At 47.6% G+C, this 16,773-nt stretch overlaps 1 protein-coding gene across 1 annotated transcript in view; it reads right to left on the minus strand.

Annotated features, from left to right (window-relative positions):
• Positions 1–16,773, minus strand: part of CABLES1 (Cdk5 and Abl enzyme substrate 1) — a 107,406-nt gene that overhangs the window by 14,574 nt on the left and 76,059 nt on the right. Inside the window, exons 5-7 of the mRNA XM_082353569.1 lie at positions 8,674–8,770; positions 6,786–6,942; positions 5,571–5,674 (exon numbers count right to left, since the gene is read on the minus strand). Of these exons, the coding sequence (XP_082209695.1) occupies positions 5,571–5,674; positions 6,786–6,942; positions 8,674–8,770 (358 nt within the window). The remainder of the gene's footprint in view (positions 1–5,570; positions 5,675–6,785; positions 6,943–8,673; positions 8,771–16,773) is intronic.

The raw sequence follows: 16,773 nt of genomic DNA on the forward strand, positions 1-16,773 counted from the left end.
TGGCATTATCTCAGTCAGTTCTCTTTATTTTCTCCTCTTGATTGCTCTCCACACCCATAAGGGGGGGGAAAAACCACTACCGACTTCAGCTGCCAGGTTCTAATGATAAATAACCGCTCTCTAGTGAAACTTTAATTATAGGCCAGGAGGCACAGGTCAGGAAGCACCGGTTCTAGTGGGAGGCCTCTGGCCCCCCTCACTGCATTGAGAAACCATATGAAGCTCAGGCCCTACAAGAACCTGCATGTAGCCAAGAGGCTCGACATACTTTCATGTTTCGTGGTCACCTTCTAGAAACCGTAAGGCCAAAACCACGGGGGCAGCTGCAGTTGGATTTCCACATCTGCACCAGGAATTTTTTTTTTTTTTTTTCCGTTCAAACCTCTCCTTTGCCCTTTCACAATGGCTAATACTGGGAGTGACTTGCTTGGATCAAAGTTAAAAAATACAACTGTAACTACAAATGCAAGATCAGTTTCAAAGGGTTCCACTTAAACTCTGTAAATAACAGCCTTCTTTCTGAGCCTCGGGGAATGTTCAGCTCTGGAACCCTCCCACTTTAAGGCACGTCCCAGCAGTAGCAATGACTGGCCTTTTTATCTTCTACTGAGAACAAACATGAACGAAAATATACCTTCAACTACATCCTGACTGGTAAACGTCACCTCCACTGACTCAGAAAGCCCGCTCCTGGTATTTACCCAAGAGAAATGAAAATGTATATCCACAAAAAGACTTGTATGTGAATGTTCATAGCAGCAATATTCATAATATTCCTAAGTTGGAAACAACGCAAATGTCCATCAACAGGAGAACGGGTAGATAAATGATGGTATATCCATACAATGGAATCCTACTCAGCAATTAAAAAAAAAAAACAAACTACTGACACATGCAACATGAGTGAATCTTACAGATGTTAAGTTGTGTGAATGAAGATAGATTAAAAAAAACACAGTACACAATTCCGTTCATATGAAGTTCCAGTAGAGGCAAAACCAATCTTTGGTGACAAAAGTCAGAACAGCAGTTGCCTTTGCTGGGAGGGGGTATGAAGCAGAACACGATGGAAAGGAGGGAGCTTTCTAAGGGGATAGAAGTGTCCTACATTTTGGTCAGAGTGTAGGATACAAAATTCATGGAACTATACACTTAAAATTGGTACGTTTGATTAGCTATAAGTTATACCTTAATATGAAAAGAGAAAAAAAATGGCAGGACTTGCCTGGTGGTCCAGTGGTTAAGACTTCGCCTTCCAATGCAGGGGGTGCGGGTTCGATCCCTGGTCGGGGAGCTAAGATCTCACATGCCTCCCGGCCATAAAACCAAAATATAAAGCAGAAGTAATATTGTAACAAATTCAATAAAGACTTAAAAAAAAAATTGGTCCACATCAAAAAAATCTTAAAAAAAAAAAAGGCTGCTGCAGGATTTAATGGGGTAGCTCAGCACGGTAAAGCTTGCTTGATTCTGTAGAGGCCATGCCAACACCTCAGACCCTGAAATTCCACAGGTATAGGATACCCCAAAACCCAGGACAACAGCCCCTGGTTCTCAGATCTGGGCCTCTGCTTGGCTGGCCGAACTTAAACTGCCCTGGGGGCCTCGCGGGGACAGGCATATGGAAGCAGGACCCCAGAGGCCTTGGAGGTTACCATTTAGGGAGGTGTGTGGCGCTGCTCAGTCAGCCTGTGAGGGACTTGCTGGTTCCCGTCCCCAACTTCCACAGCAGGGAGCCGGGGAGGGGGAGGAAGGAGCGGGGCTGCACACGCTTCTCACAGGGCTGAGTCCGCCTGCAGGGGGAGCCCTGCCAACCATGAGGGTTCACCCCGCAGCAGGAACGCTCCAAGCTGTGTCAGCTCTTCCTACCCACCTACAGGCCAAGATGTGCCCCAGACCCTCAAAGAGGGCCTTTAACAACCTGGATTCGACAACCCTGTAGCTCCCTCTGTCCACCTTGGTAGCGGCGCCTATTGACAAGTGCAGCTCCCTGAGCATGGGGTCAAGTTAGCACAGAAAATTTGTCAGGATCATCATTCTATTGACTTCCGTGTGTGTGTGTGTGTGTGTGTGTGTGTGTGTGTGTGTGTGTGTGTGTATAAAGGGCAGTGACTGTTACTGTTAAAAATATCCATTTTACACAAGGTCAACCTCTTGCACACTTCAGGCTCTTGCACATGGGGCCATCTCCCCAAGGCCTGGCAGTCCTCTCCCCCCTCAGCGTTCACTTTTGCATGTCTTCAGGGGAGCCTTCCTTGAGGCCCACCTCCAACCCCTAACCCTCCCTGTCATTCCTCACCACTTTTCTAAGACGATTCCTTCCTTACCCTCCTCACTACAGTGACTTGTGTACTACTCGCTGTCTGACTTCTCCACTCATTTTAAGGTTGAGAAGAACGGGGTCGGTGGCTGCTTTGTCCTCCACCGTATAAGGAAGCACCTGGCCTGGCACATAGTAGGGCCTCAGTCAATATTGGTTAGATGGACAAATTCTATACCTGTTACCCAACACACAAAATAAAGCAAGCAAACCAAAGCCAAACCCCCTACCCTTGCTCCTGCAAGTTCAATGCCAAAATGCATGTGAAGCCACGTCTGCTTCTAGAGAGGAAGTCTCCTGGAAGCCAGTCTGAGGCAGTTTGTAACTATGACATGCACGTCAGTGCTGAAAAGTGGACGGCCCACGTTTATCAAAGTACCAACATCTATGGCCAGAGCAGAAGGAGATGTAGGTCTTATGAAGCTGACCAGGCAAATGCAGTTCATGAGCAATTTCATTCTCTAAAAAATGGACGGTTACAGGAAGCACAGGCTACAGATTCAATGTAGTGAGCTGAAAAATGACCCACTTGGGATCATAAAACGAGGAGGGTAGGACATACACACTGACTTGGCAGGTCATCTAGCACACTGTCTGGTGGAGCGGGGGAATGATCTGTCTGCACAGGTGTGCACATGTAGACTACAGCCCAGAACCTCGGAGCTCACAATTAAATCATTTAAAGAAAAAAAACCAAAACAACCAGAGCCACACTGGCCAGACACCAGGCCTATAAAAGGAGAGGTCAATGTTATCACCAGACGTAACATGACTACAGAAGAGCGCCCCTCCAAACCCCAACGCCAATCAAAAACAGTGCACCTTCTTATTCTCTTGGTTACCTAGAAATCTGTTAAACTGTTGGCCCAGAGAATCATCTTCACATTTTACCCTGAGGTCGGGGGTTCTGCCAATGGCTGCTGAGGGACGTGGATTCAGAGGCGCAGTAGGAAGAGTACTAAGCCCAGGGTTCTAGCCTCAGCCTCTCACTTCCTGTCTGTCAACTCTGACAGCCTCACTCAGACTCCCTGAGCCACAGTTTCCTGCCCAAATTACTTAATAAAGTGAACTTTAATAAATAAAGCAGTGAACAACATGAAGAACCCTTACTGTTACACAAGTCACGAACTTTCACTTGCTCCCTCCACGACATCAGGGTAAGGATTCTGGTCATTTATTGGACATTTATTATGTGCCAGCTGATACGGATAAGCCCTCGTTTTTAGAAAGAAGTAAATAAACTAACAGGTCATAGGTAGAAAAAAAATAACTCTACATGGCTCTGGTTTTGCTTTCTGTGTTAGGAGTTGGAGAATAAGGATAGGAGAGAGAGGAAACGGGGCAATTTTAAACAAAATGCCTTTGGCAATTCATTCTGATTCAATGTGGCATTTTATTTTAGTTTATGTTTTAAAATGTTTATTTATTATTATTATTTTTTAATGATATTTTATTTATTTATTTAATTTATTTATTTTTGGCTGCGTTGGGTCTCCGTTGCTGCATGCGGGCTTTCTCTAGTTGCGGCGAGCGGGGGCTACTCTTCGTTGCGGTGCACTGGCTTCTCATTGCGGTGGCGTCTCTTGTTGCGGAGCACGGGCTCTAGGTGCGCGGGCTTCAGTAGTTGTGGCTCACGGGCTCTAGAGCGCAGGCTCAGTAGTTGTGGCGCACGGGCTTAGTTGCTCCGCCGCATGTGGGATCCTCCCGGACCAGGGCTCGAATCCGTGTCTCCTGCATTGGCAGGCGGACTCTTAACCACTGCGCCACCAGGGAAGCCCCTAAAATATTTATTTATTTATTTCATTTTTGGCTGTGTTGGGTCTTAGTTGTGGCATGCAGGATCTTTCGTTTCAGCGTGCAGGCTTCTCTCTAATTGTGGTGCACGGGCTCCAGAGCGCATGGGTTCTGTAGTTGCGGTACACGGGCTCATTAGTTGCTGGAGCGCGGGCTCAGGTGCCCCGTGGCATGTGGGATCTTCGTTCCCAGACCAGGGATCGAACCCGCGTCCCCTGCATTGGAAGGCAGATTCTGAACCACTGGACCACCAGGAAGTCCCTCAGTGTGGCATTTTAGAATGATCTCTGAGCTATCTGCCAAATTACAAGAGGATATACGTTGAAAGTGAACAGCGAGGGCCTGAGTTCTGCCTGGTGTTTCTCTGTCGTCAGCTACTTGCCAGATGCTCAGTGAGAAGAGAAGCTGGGGGTTGGGGTGAGGGGGGTCCCACTGCTGAGAACACTAAGCTTAGAGTGAGTGCATGGGGTGGGGTCCCACTCTGGTCTTTGCAAACACAGGAGCCTAGAACAGAAAAAGGACCCTCTGCTCACTCCTGGGGCCAGGGCTTCTGACATCAGCCAGCAGGGGAGGAGCAAGGGAACCAGAGTAGGACATTTTCAGCTGCACTCGCCCCTCCGGGCCTGGCAGGGGGGCGGTGGGGACATCCTGGGTCGGTGTTCTCTACCTGATGGTGTGTGTGGCAGGCCTGGCGCGTTGGGTTTCTCTAAAAGCCCGGCTCCCACAACCCCACAGCAGCCCAGGCTCTGCCCACATCCAAGTCAGGACAAGTCTGCCCAGTGAAAGTACACAGGACCCTGTCAGGCCCCACTGGTGTCTGGAGAAACAGCGGCCAGAGCGGTGGGAAACGGTGGTCTGCCAAAAGCAGAAACCAAATTACACAAAGGGAAAGAGAGGAAGAGCCTGTGAAATAAAAACAGCAAGGAAAGGTTTTGCATTTAACACCCACATTGTCCTACTTTCACTTTCCCAGGAGATGATTCTGTCATCCAGAACCCAGTGCCAAATGTTTGCTCAGAGTGTGTGCGGAGGCCTACGGTCACCGAGGAACTCCAAACAGCTGAACTTGAACTCAGTGCTGCCAGTGATGGGGCATGATTGGTGATCCCCTACCTAGTGGGGTCCATGGACATGTATACCCTCAGAGGTGAAGCTGCACGCTGAGCTGGCAGCTTTCACGGCTGCCGGCAGTCCAGCCTTCTCAAGCCCTCTGAAGTGGTGGTGTACCTGGGCCAGGTGGCCGGCAGAATCCTGGATGTGATGCTGGTCCTTCCCTGAGTGACCCACACTCGGCGGGGGGTGGGGGAGGTCCTCGAGAAGAACCAGGCAGAGCAGTGTTGGAACAAGCCCCCAACCCCAGGAAGAGCCACTGTCCGTTAGGATGAGCATGGCACCTCCAAGTTCTCCGAGGAGGCTGAGGGATCAGCTCCCCTGCCAGCCCTCCGCCGCCACTCACCATGTACGAAGGAAAGATCAGAACTCGTTTGTGCTTGCCGCAAGGCCACTGGGGGTCATCCAGGAGATTCGGGTCATAGTCCATAAACTCTCCCGGGTCGCTACCTGAGGATCACACGCAAAATGATAACTAGGGCCCGGGACCTCCTGAAGCAGAAGTAGCCGGGTGAATGCCTGGCACAAAGTTAGACTGAAGACAGGGTGGCTTCAGGTCACTGAGCTCAGAGTCACATTGCTCGCTCTGACCGTCAGTAGGCGTCTCTGCACGCCCGTGAAGTGTACGCCCCGGCAGAGGGGTTCACCAAACACTTAACACTCTCTGCCATTTTTTCCATTTAAAAAGATTATGTATTAATCTCCCTGACCCGGGAGAGCACAGAACCTCACGAGCATGAAAGATGCCGTGAACACTCACAGATTACAAAACGTGGCACGGAAAAGGCTCATTTTCTAAACGTGCAGATCAAATGAGCCTCAAGTTATTGCACGTGAGAAGCACGTTTGGTGTGAGTGGTTCCGGGCAGGCTATGCGGTCTGAATGAATGCAAACCAGAGCAGCCACCAGTGCAAACAGCAGTCAGTGACCAGGGGTGGCCGAACATCAGCACAGTGCTTCTGAACTCAGCACCTGGAGAGGCCTAAGGAGCTTCGTGTTCACCTGGAATTCCTCTGACAGTGGACATAATCCTGCCTCATAAAGCATTTTTCTGCCCGTGTGGATTCTCACAAAGGCTTGTACGGGCCAAGCTGGAAGCATCCAAGTCTCCCGTCAGCAGCCGAGTAAGCTCACCCACTGTGAGACTCACAAAGGAAGTTCTCACACCTGATGGTACGTTTATGGCCCAGTTATTTGAAGAAAGGCCAAACCTGAGCACTAGGAGAATGGAGGCAAGAACCAGGTATTTGGAGAGATGAGGAGCTGAGCGGTGGAGAGAAGTCGGGGAGTCTACCCATCTCTGCAAGGCGGCCTGGGCGTGTCTCCTCGTGGGAGCTCAGGGGCTGGCGACTGAGGCCTCTCATTTAAAGAGTTCGCCCCTGGGCAGGGTTGTGAGCCTGCCTGGCCTGAAATCCGGTTGCCCAAAAGTCCCGTCACCTGCGGGATGAGCTCACGCTCCAGGGCACCTGTCTCCCAATGTGCACAGGGAGACCCAATCCACACCGTCCACCAAGGCACCTCCGGCTGCAAGCCACCCAGACCAGCCAGGCCCCAGCTTACCTGTGTCAAGGCTCCCCTGGGCGCTGCTCGCCCGGCCGATGGAGAGGCTGCGGTGGCTCAGGGTACGGAGCTGGGAGAAGGAGGACATGGAGTCTAGGGTGTTTCTCCGCGCTCCAAAGGCATTCGTGGGTAACAGAAACTGGGTATAAGAAACAGTCTAAAAGGTGAAGACAAAAACGGGCCAGTGATTAACCCTGGGCAGTGTTAGGTTTGCGTTCTGACCAAGCAGCGTTGCCACGCCAAGTTCACGTCCATATTCTCATCGCTGCAATTCTAAAACCCGAGATCCGAAAAATGAAATGTGTTTTGGCACTCGTTTGTGCCAAAACCTAAACTGGACTGACTAGAGGCCATCTGTAGTTTTAATTTATCCCACTTGGCGTGAATATTCATGTTATGGGGCAGAGATATTAGTGTGTCTGATAACAAGGTACTATCACAGAGGCTGCTAGGATGTTGTCTAACACAAGAGGCATACATCGTGGTACTTTTTCTAATCCACCAAGTGCAGAATTCTAGAATATCAGGTCCCAAGAGTCTCGGATAAGGGACTGTGCCCTCCCATGTTCCCCTGGCAGATGCTGTGTCTATGACGCTCATCTCACTTCATCCTCCCTCCTTCCTCTGTGAACACTCAACCTTCAGGAATGAAGAGGCAACACGTGTTTTTCTTTTCACCCACTTGGAGAAACACGGCTCATACACCCCGACACGTGAGCTCAAGGCCGATGTCATTTGGGCGCAGGGGTGACCAGCTGTTCTGCGGGAGGGGTGACGGGTAGGTCGTTTGCTGCCCCAGCAGCTTTACCTACAAGCAAACTACACTGGACGACTTCCCCAAAGACACCCTTGCGTCGTCTCCATAAACAGGCTTTGGGAGTGTTTACAAAGACCGCCTGGATCTGGCACAAAAAGGTCCAGTTCATATTTCAACCTTCCCTCCTTAGACTTCAACCTAGCAGCTCAGTGAATTGTGGATGAAAGTGGGATGTGACAGCCCCCTGCTCGGTAGTCACTCTCTCAGGCCGAGGGACTCAGCCTCTCAGGACCATGGGTAGCAAAAAACACTGTCTAGTAGTGGGATTGCTGCCTGCCGTCACCACCAGTTAATGCATGTTCAAACCACCCGCTACTCCATCCTGGAACATGCACCTGTGTGCACGCACGCACGTGTGTGTGTGTGTGTGTGTGTGTGTGTGATAAAGTAGTCTCCCCTTACCCACAATTTCAGTTACTCATGGTCCAAAAATATTAAATGGAAAATTCCAGAAATAGGCAATTCATAACCTTTAAATTGTGCGCCATTCAGAGTAGTATGATGAAATCTAGCACTGTCCTGCCCGGGATGTGAATCATCCCTCTGTCCAGCTGATCCCATCCCTCAGTCACTGAGTAGCCATCTCGGTTATCAGATTGACTATCATGGTATCACAGGGCTTGTGTTCAAGTGACCCTTATTTTACTTGATAGTGGCCCCAAAGCACAAAAGGAGTGATGCTGGCAATTCGGATATTCTCTTACTGTGCTTAATTTATAAATTAAACTTTATTATTGGTATGCATGTATAGGGGAAAATATGGTATACATAGGGTTCTGTACCACCCAAGGTTTTAGGCATCCACGGGGCGTCTTGGAACATATCCCCTGAGGATAAGAGCGGGTGACTGAACTGGTCAGGACCAGCATTAGTGGCGAAATAGCTGTGCTGCTATTTAACCCACGTGCACACCCAGGATCGGGGACAGCCTGGTGTCACGCACCCAGAATCGTGTCCCACATCGGGTTACCCAGCACGAGCGCAGCTCGTGGTCCATCACACAGCCTCTGCTTCCTGACCCTTGTGGTGTCTGTCGAACAAGCTGGTGGCCTGGAAGCCAGGCAGCCTTACCTTCCCATCAGCGCCCAGCTCCACGCCTTCCAGGCCAATGATCTCTTTCAGGCTCACGGCTCCTGCTGACTGTCTCCCTCCGTCCAATTTCAAATCCCTGGGGGGGACAAGCCGAGGATAAAAACGGTTCTGTTTGCACCCAAAGGAGCCACGGAGATGTCTCCTGACGGGACACGGCAGTCACACTCGCAAAAATGACAGAGAGCCCTGCCGGACGACACCCTCTCTTTGTCCCTCCTTCTCAGCGACACTCTGTGGGTAGGCAGTTCTACCCACTTTGAAATAAACGAAATCCAATTGAACAGACAGCCTGAAGACGAGAGTCAGGCTCAGAAGCCAATGGATTACCGATGTCCCTTCCCGCTCGGCAAGGCCATTGGCTCTTAGCTGGTCGGCTAACCGGAAGCCAGGGGGAGACCAGCTCTCCCTGCCACCCCCTTATTAGATGGGAGAAAGAAATTCTTACCCTAAACAGTTCTCAGCTTTAGTACTAGTAACGAAGGAATCAATGCCACAAGAGCCACCCCAGCTACCTTGCCAGGCCACTTAGACAATGATTATCTTTCTATAAAAGAATAATCTCCAGTGTTAACAGCAAGCATTTATAGAGCACTTCACAATTTACAAAGACTTTCACACATCCTCCATTTCATTCTTTAAAATCATCCTATCAGACAGGCATTGCAATTATTATCCTACTTTACAGATGAGAAAAAAAGAACCCAGAGCAGGGAAACAGCTCACCAAGGTCACCCTAATAGTGGGCTGTAGAGACCGGTTTTGCAACTAACGCTGTATCTTGTGCAGCACGTGGCCTCGGTCTGGCTGTGCCTCTGCTCAGGGGTAACTGCTCACATGTTCATGGACAATCCCCCTCCTTACAGCAGTTCTCAGACTTTCGCTGCATATTAGAATCACCTGGGATCTTTGACAAACTACAGGCTCAGAGACACTGCGGGTTCAGTTCCAGATCACCCCAATAATGCAAATATTGCAATAAAGCGAGTCACATGAATTTTTTTGGTCTCCCAGTGCTTATAAAAGTTATGTTTACATTATGCTGTAGTCCATTAAGTGTGAAATAGCATTATGTCTAAAAAACAATGTACATACTTTAATTTAAAAATATTACTAAAAAATGCTCACCATCATCTGACAATGCAAGGTTGCCACAAACCTTCAATTTGTGAAAAAAAACAAAACAAAACGCAGTATCTGTGAAGCACAACAAAACGAGGTATGCCTGTACTGTGTCTGGCTTCCATCCCCAGACCTTCATTCTGATTCAGCTGGACGCAGGTGGCAGGAGTTTTCAACGCTCCCCAGGTGATTCCAAATTGCAGCTACGTTTGGAAGCTCTCTCTTCCAGCTTGGCTCTACTACACAGTGCTTATCAGTCAAAGCTGCCCCAGCCTGGCAGTATCCTGCCGTGTGGCCTGGAGGGAGGCACCCCATTCAGGGGTGTCTCCTACAACCTCAGCAAGAATAAACAAAATGTAAAGGCAAGACTCTCCAGGCCAAAGGTGAAGGAATCATGGAAAGAGAGAAAGGGAGCCGGGTGAGAGGTGGGGAAGAGACAAGAGGCCGCCCCCTCCCACCTTCTAAGGAGGAAAAAAAAAAAGTATTCTCGCACTTTGTTGAGCAGTCATCCTTGTCTACGGGCGTCCCATGCATGAACTGACTCCCTAATCCTATCTGATTAATGACAGTTTCCGTAAGAAACACCCAAGACCTGCATCTAGTAAGTACGATATTTTCTAAGGTAGTCTCCTTGGGAGGCCAAGGTCGTGTCAAGCTCAGGATTTCTCTGGAGCCCCTTTTGGAATCAACACTAACGTCAGGCAGAAAACAACAACAACAACAAAAAACAACCAACCCATCCCAGTCTTCAAACTTTATATGTATATATACAGTGCATGTGTATGTGTGTGTGTTTGGGTGTGTATTTATAATATTTTTTAAAACCTTGAACACTTACTACTTGAATCAGTGTCCCCCCACCCCAACTGACCAGATTTCACTGTACATGACTTCAGGTACTTCCGAACATCAAACTCACCCCTTAAGGACCACACAGAACAGCACAGTAACCCACAGAATTGCAAATACTTCGTTAGGAGGTGCAAATCACCCCCTCGAGAGCCCCTAAAATGTTCTGAGCAACAGAAGTGCTCTCGGGATGTGTCTGAGTTCTCCCACAGGGGCCTCCTCTGCTGGGGCCACACCCACCGAGGGCTCTGAGGTCCAGGCTGATGTGAGTCATATCACTTTATGAATATGCCATGCCAACAGAGACACCTGTTTTCCAGTTATTGGCCCCAAATCCAAAACTGGAAGGACCAGGTGGGCTGGAGCAGAGCAGGGCTCAGCAAGGCCGCCAGAACCTCAGGACCTCAGGTACCCAGAGACCACGTGCCCAGCTGACTCACCTCCTACATGAGCCATCGGGGCAGCTCTCAAAAGACTTCCTCAAGCAATTAAGGACGGAGACGATGACTGCACCAGGGCAACTAACAAAGGGAAATGCCTTCAGAGCAAGAACCCGAACAAGACATGGAGGCAAAAATAGCAGTGGTGGGAAAGGATGGAGAGGCCCAATGGCGGAAGACCAGGGGCTGAGCTGGTACAAAGAAGCAGAGCCTGATCTTTTGTTAAAGGACACACGACGTGCTTCTGCGGACTTACTGCTTTTCCAAAGCCTAAACCAGCAAGCACGTGCTTCAAATTCCCAGCTCCCAAAGAACTGTCTCCTTGTTTCCACTTCACCCAGATGGAGAACGTTATTTAGGACTGAAACTAATACAAAAGCAGGGAATATCTTTATGGGATGAGAAGACCAAAAGAAATAAGGAGTATTAAAATAGGCCCCTATTAAGAGTGCTCCTGTTGAAAAAGAATAGATACATGTATATGTATAACTGAATCACTTTGTTGTACACCTGAAACTAATACAATATTGTTAAGACAACTATGCTCCAATACAAAATACAAATTTAAAAAAAAGAGCGCTGCTGGATGGAGAGCTGGCTACAGGCAGGTACAGAGTCTCAATCCATGTCTGCATCCTGTCTACTTGGTGTCTGATGTGTGAAGATGCTTAAAGAAGTGTTTACTGAACGGAGCTAGTCTGACTCTTTGCTGGTTCATAAAGACGGCACAGAAGGTGGGTGTTTTTCCATCGTGCCCCTTTGCATCTGTCTCAATTTGCTCCCAGGCTCACTGCTTCCCTGGGGCAGCTCTGCCTTTGCCTTCGCCAGCTGGCCCCTCGATACTGGATGCACACATCCCACTTCGCAGAACCAAACCAGCCACCTTCACTCCACACTCTTCTTCTTCACTCCTCCCCCGTGGCAAATGGAGCCATAACAGAAGTTATACTTTTTGTGCACACATGAAATGCAAGACTCCTCTCCATGAGATAAACCCCACGTCCCATTTAAAGGAACAGGGATCCTTAGACTGTCCAAGCACCTCCTGGACACTTTGGACCACATGGAAGAGAAAGTGTGATGGGCAAAACTCCACTACCCCCGACCACGGGCACCCATCCTTCGAGAATTACTGTGCCCTTCTGCTTATCGCAGCCACCCTTCCCGCTGGCGCTTCACTTGTATCTTTCTACTTTCTAAATAACTACGGCATGCTGAGAAAGAAAATAAGCCAGGAGGATACTGCATCCACCCTCACCGGCTACTGAGAAAACACACACTGCTCATTACAATCCAACAGAAACTCCCCCAGTGAGGGAACCTCCTCCATCTGAGCCGTCCTGCAGGACATCCACGAGCCACATGTGGCAACGGAGCACTTGCAGTGTGACCAGTTGACTGAGAAACTGAATTGTTAATTTGGGGTAATTTTAGTTAAAATTTAAATAGCCACATGTGGCTACCGTACTGGACAAATAAGTCAGCCTTTTTGCAGTGGCCTGGCCACTTTCTGCCCATTGCCTCTGGGGATGTCTCCATCCCAGGCCCCAGCTCACAGGAGAGACCCAGAGTGGGTGGGGGGACAGAAGCAGGGCCCTGTGGATGGAGCCAGAGCACATCAATGAACAGTGAGCAACGGTGCTCCCCAAGTTCACAGCATTCCAGGTCCTTTGTGCACCCTGGAGGGGAGAAGGGGGTGCCCAGTGATAATTAAGTCTGAATTTCCCTCCAGCCTCGCAGAAGGGAGTTTATATGATTTATATTACGTAAACTAAAAAAAAAAAAAAGCTACATTTCTTGTACACCAAAGCTGGTGCACCTGTATTGGCTACACTCACATCTCAGAAACTTCACTGACCTGGTTATAAATGTAACTGCTCTAGAAAATGGACTGCTTTGTGGTGGCAGTTGAGGGCACACTTTTCCATTTTTTCTGCCTCAGATTCAGGAAGAGGTTGTTACTAACTTCGGGGCTGCCGTTTTGGCGGCATTGAATTAAGAGTGCCCACGTACACACATCCACTTACACAGCCACGTGTGCACGGAAAATGAAACACATCAAATCTGTTTCCATAATGTCGGTCTCTTTTAACAGCTTTTGAATTGTATATATTGAGACTCTTAGGATATAAAAAATACTTCTTTCAAAGGAGACTGACAAACTTCTCGAGGTGCCTTAGCTAAGTGCTCTCATAAGAGTTGCTGAAACGTATACAGTTGGCCCTCCGTATCCGCAGGTTCTGCATCCATGGAGTCAACCAACCTCGGATCAAAAACATTTGGAAAAAAATTCCAGAAAGTTCCAAAAAGCAAAACTTGAATTTGCCCTATGCTGGCAACTACTGACATAGCATTTACATTGTATTAGGTAGTCTAAGTAACCTAGAGGTGATTCAAAGTATGCAAGAGGATGTGTGTAGGTTATATACAAATACTATGCCATTTTATATAAGGGACTTGAGCATCTGTGGATTCTGGTTCCACCGGGGGTCCTGGAACCAACTCCCCGTGGATACTGAGGGACGACTACATAAATAAGAACCATATGAAATTGCTGTCGTCTGTGTGACTTACATAAACTGTAACTTCACATCGTGACACCTAATTTACAGACAAAGTAACTGCTCAGGACTTACATGTAAGTGTAAAGCAAGCAAAAGACCTGTGGTCCTTGATGCCCCACTGTTTTGGGAGCCAAGGGATGAAGTCAACCACAGAAGGGAATTCTGAATGGTGCTGCTGGTTCACCCAAAGAGAGTCGCCAGTGAAAAAAGAATTAAGCAGAAGTTCCAGAGGAGTAGTGATAAAATCTTGATGTTTTCTAAGATGATCCTTTTGAATTCTCATTAAAATGGTGTATGAAAATAGAAATATCTCTTTGGCTCAAATGCCAGCATTAACCCTCCAGTACCAAGAGGTTGAGCTGGATAACAGAACTGCAGCTGAAAGTAATTAAAAGCAAACTGAAGTTGGACTTTTCTACTTCTTTGAAAAGCCAAGAAGATTATCTTTTCCCAGATACCTCTAGAGTTCAAATATTAATTTATTTACGTTCTACCTCCTTCTGAAAATGGAATGAAGGCAAGTTCAAACACCAGATGTGGATATTGTCCAAAACTGTATGCATTAAGGTTTAAATGCTGTAGCTTGCACTCAGAGACAAACACGGTCAGTCAGATCATAGGAGAAAATCTCATTTGGGCAGATGCACTAACAGACCACTAGTTAAGAAACTGGACAATGAAAAGGCCTGACTCCTTCTCTTCCACAGGCCTGGGTGATGCTACGGCTCCGACTTATTTAGGTACAAGAGCTCATTTCTCATTCTATTCAAGTCTGTTAACTTTTGCAGAGGCTGTAGGCAACAAACATGCTTTGAAAACTCAGCTCAAATATTTTTTTACAACATGTGGCCGATGGGTTGGGGAGTGGATGGCAGTAGTTCAAGGGGGGATGGGGGAGGGGCTCTCAGAAGACTGGGGGGAGATTAAAACAGAAAATGAAAACGCATTTGGGGACACAGCCAATTAGCAGTTGTACCCTTAAGCAAGGAGCAGAAATGTAGGTTGGTTCTTTCTGGGGGTGTAAACCCATCCTTCACAGGACAGCACTGGAAGTCATTTAATGCAGCTCTCCTGAAAGCCTGTAGCTTCATGGCTGGAAACCCCCTGGACCTCTTAGTTTTGGCTCCCACGGCATAAAGTGAATGTACATGATTTCACAGTTGTGAAGTCATCCGGTCCAAGCAGATGGCCAGTCTAGATATCCTGGTGCCCAAAAGGGGTTACCCAGGTCGCTATTCATCACACAATGGCCAACTCCTGATTTCATCTTGTGTAATAGGCAAAATGATCTTTCGTTTCCTTTTTTTAAATCTCACCGAGCCATAATGCATGGAACTGATCAAATAAGATTCCCTATGAGATAACAAGAAATTCAAGCTAAGGCCCTTTCCTTAGGGAGCAATGAACCAAAATTCCTCTTACTTAAAAAAGAAAAAAAGAGATTTAAATACTTAACACCTGGGAAGTAGATGGAACAAGTGTGTGTGTGATCAATTAACTAGTTTCCAGGGCTTTCTGCTTCCAAGGTGGGGATGGCCTGGCTTCTGTCTCTAATCATTCCTCTCATGGAGCCCCAAAGTCAAGACCTTGGAATGCCAGCCCGGAGCTAAACCGGGCACTTGCTCTTTAAAGAATCACAATAGGTTGAGCACTTTGATGTGTAAATAATGTAAAAGCCAGTTAATTGGGATTGACACATATACACTAATATGTATAAAATAAATAACTAATGAGAACCTGCTGTATAAAAAAATAAATAAAATAAAATTCAAAAATTCAAAAAAAAAAAAGCCAGTTAAATATTAACAGGATTTCTGGGTCCTAAAAAAGAAAAAAATGAGAGATTTGCTGTAAAGAAAGCAAAGCTTGAAAGCTGGATTAGGAAAGAAAATACCACTTGTGAGCTCATTTTAATTAAGAGATCATACATCCACTGGAACTCAACCACACAGCATTTATCATAGTCCAAGTGGTCCTAATTGTCGCTTCTTCAGATACCGTACAGCTGCCATCTTGGATTGGGTCTGCTTCCTTGTATCAGAGCAGAGCATTATAATATCACAGTTCAGTCGATGGAACAAGGCCCAGGAATGACAGGAAAAAGTGAAATCCAAGCAGCTTTCAGTCCAGAAGTCCAGCCCCTCTCACACTCAGCACTTCATTGATAAACCACCCCTCTACCCCCCTTCGGTAACTGGCAGACCATGAAGGGACCGTAATACAGCTTACACCAAAATCTTTGTCTAAAGGCAGCTCCTATAAACAGCGGGGTAATAGCATGATTCATCCATGAGCTCATTCCTGAATCTGTCTCTGGGTGGAAATATGCTTGGTGTGAGGAAAGAAACACAATTTGTGAATGTGCAATTTTCCACAACGAAAAGAGATGTTTTTGGGGGAAATGGGTGGGGAGGAAGGGGGGCGGTGAGCTGGGGGCCAGGCAGGCAGCATTTAGGCTTAGAGGCCCTCTCTAAAAATAGAAGAAGCTGTTCTCTGTGTCACAAAATGATCAACTCAGGAAATGGACCCAAGAGGATGACCTCATCTGAAATGCCCCAATGCCAGAAAGCTAAGGACATAAACACCATGTGGAGGCTGCTATTTTAAAACACGCCCCCTGAGATACCTTGTGCTCCACTGGGACGCCATTTTCTTCATCACACGGTCTCTGATGCATTTATAATAAAACTAACCCAGTGACTTTCAATCAGGGGTGGTTATCTGAATGGGTCTGTACCCACACACGTCTCAGAAACTGTTTTTTGCTGAAATCACTAGCTTGGTTATTTTACATAGCCCCGAATCACAGGTTAACTGGGTTCATTCCTAATTCCTTTTGTTTGCATCTGTACATACAGAAATGCCTACTGATGTCCATATGTTTCAGGAAATAAGAGCATGTGGGCACCCACGTCACTCCCCTTATGCACAGTCCTGGGGCTGGTCCTCAGTACAATGCCTGCATCTCCCCCTCAGCAGTGGGTTGTTATCCCAAAGCTTATGAGTCGGCCCTCTGGAACTCAGAATGCACTTCCCACTGACACGATGTTATAAATGGCCATTAGCCCACACAATGCCCTTTTGGCCTGCAATGTAACTGAACCAGC

This window comes from Balaenoptera borealis (assembly GCF_965194805.1).
Source record: "Balaenoptera borealis genome assembly, chromosome: 14".
Taxonomy (NCBI): domain Eukaryota; kingdom Metazoa; phylum Chordata; class Mammalia; order Artiodactyla; family Balaenopteridae; genus Balaenoptera; species Balaenoptera borealis.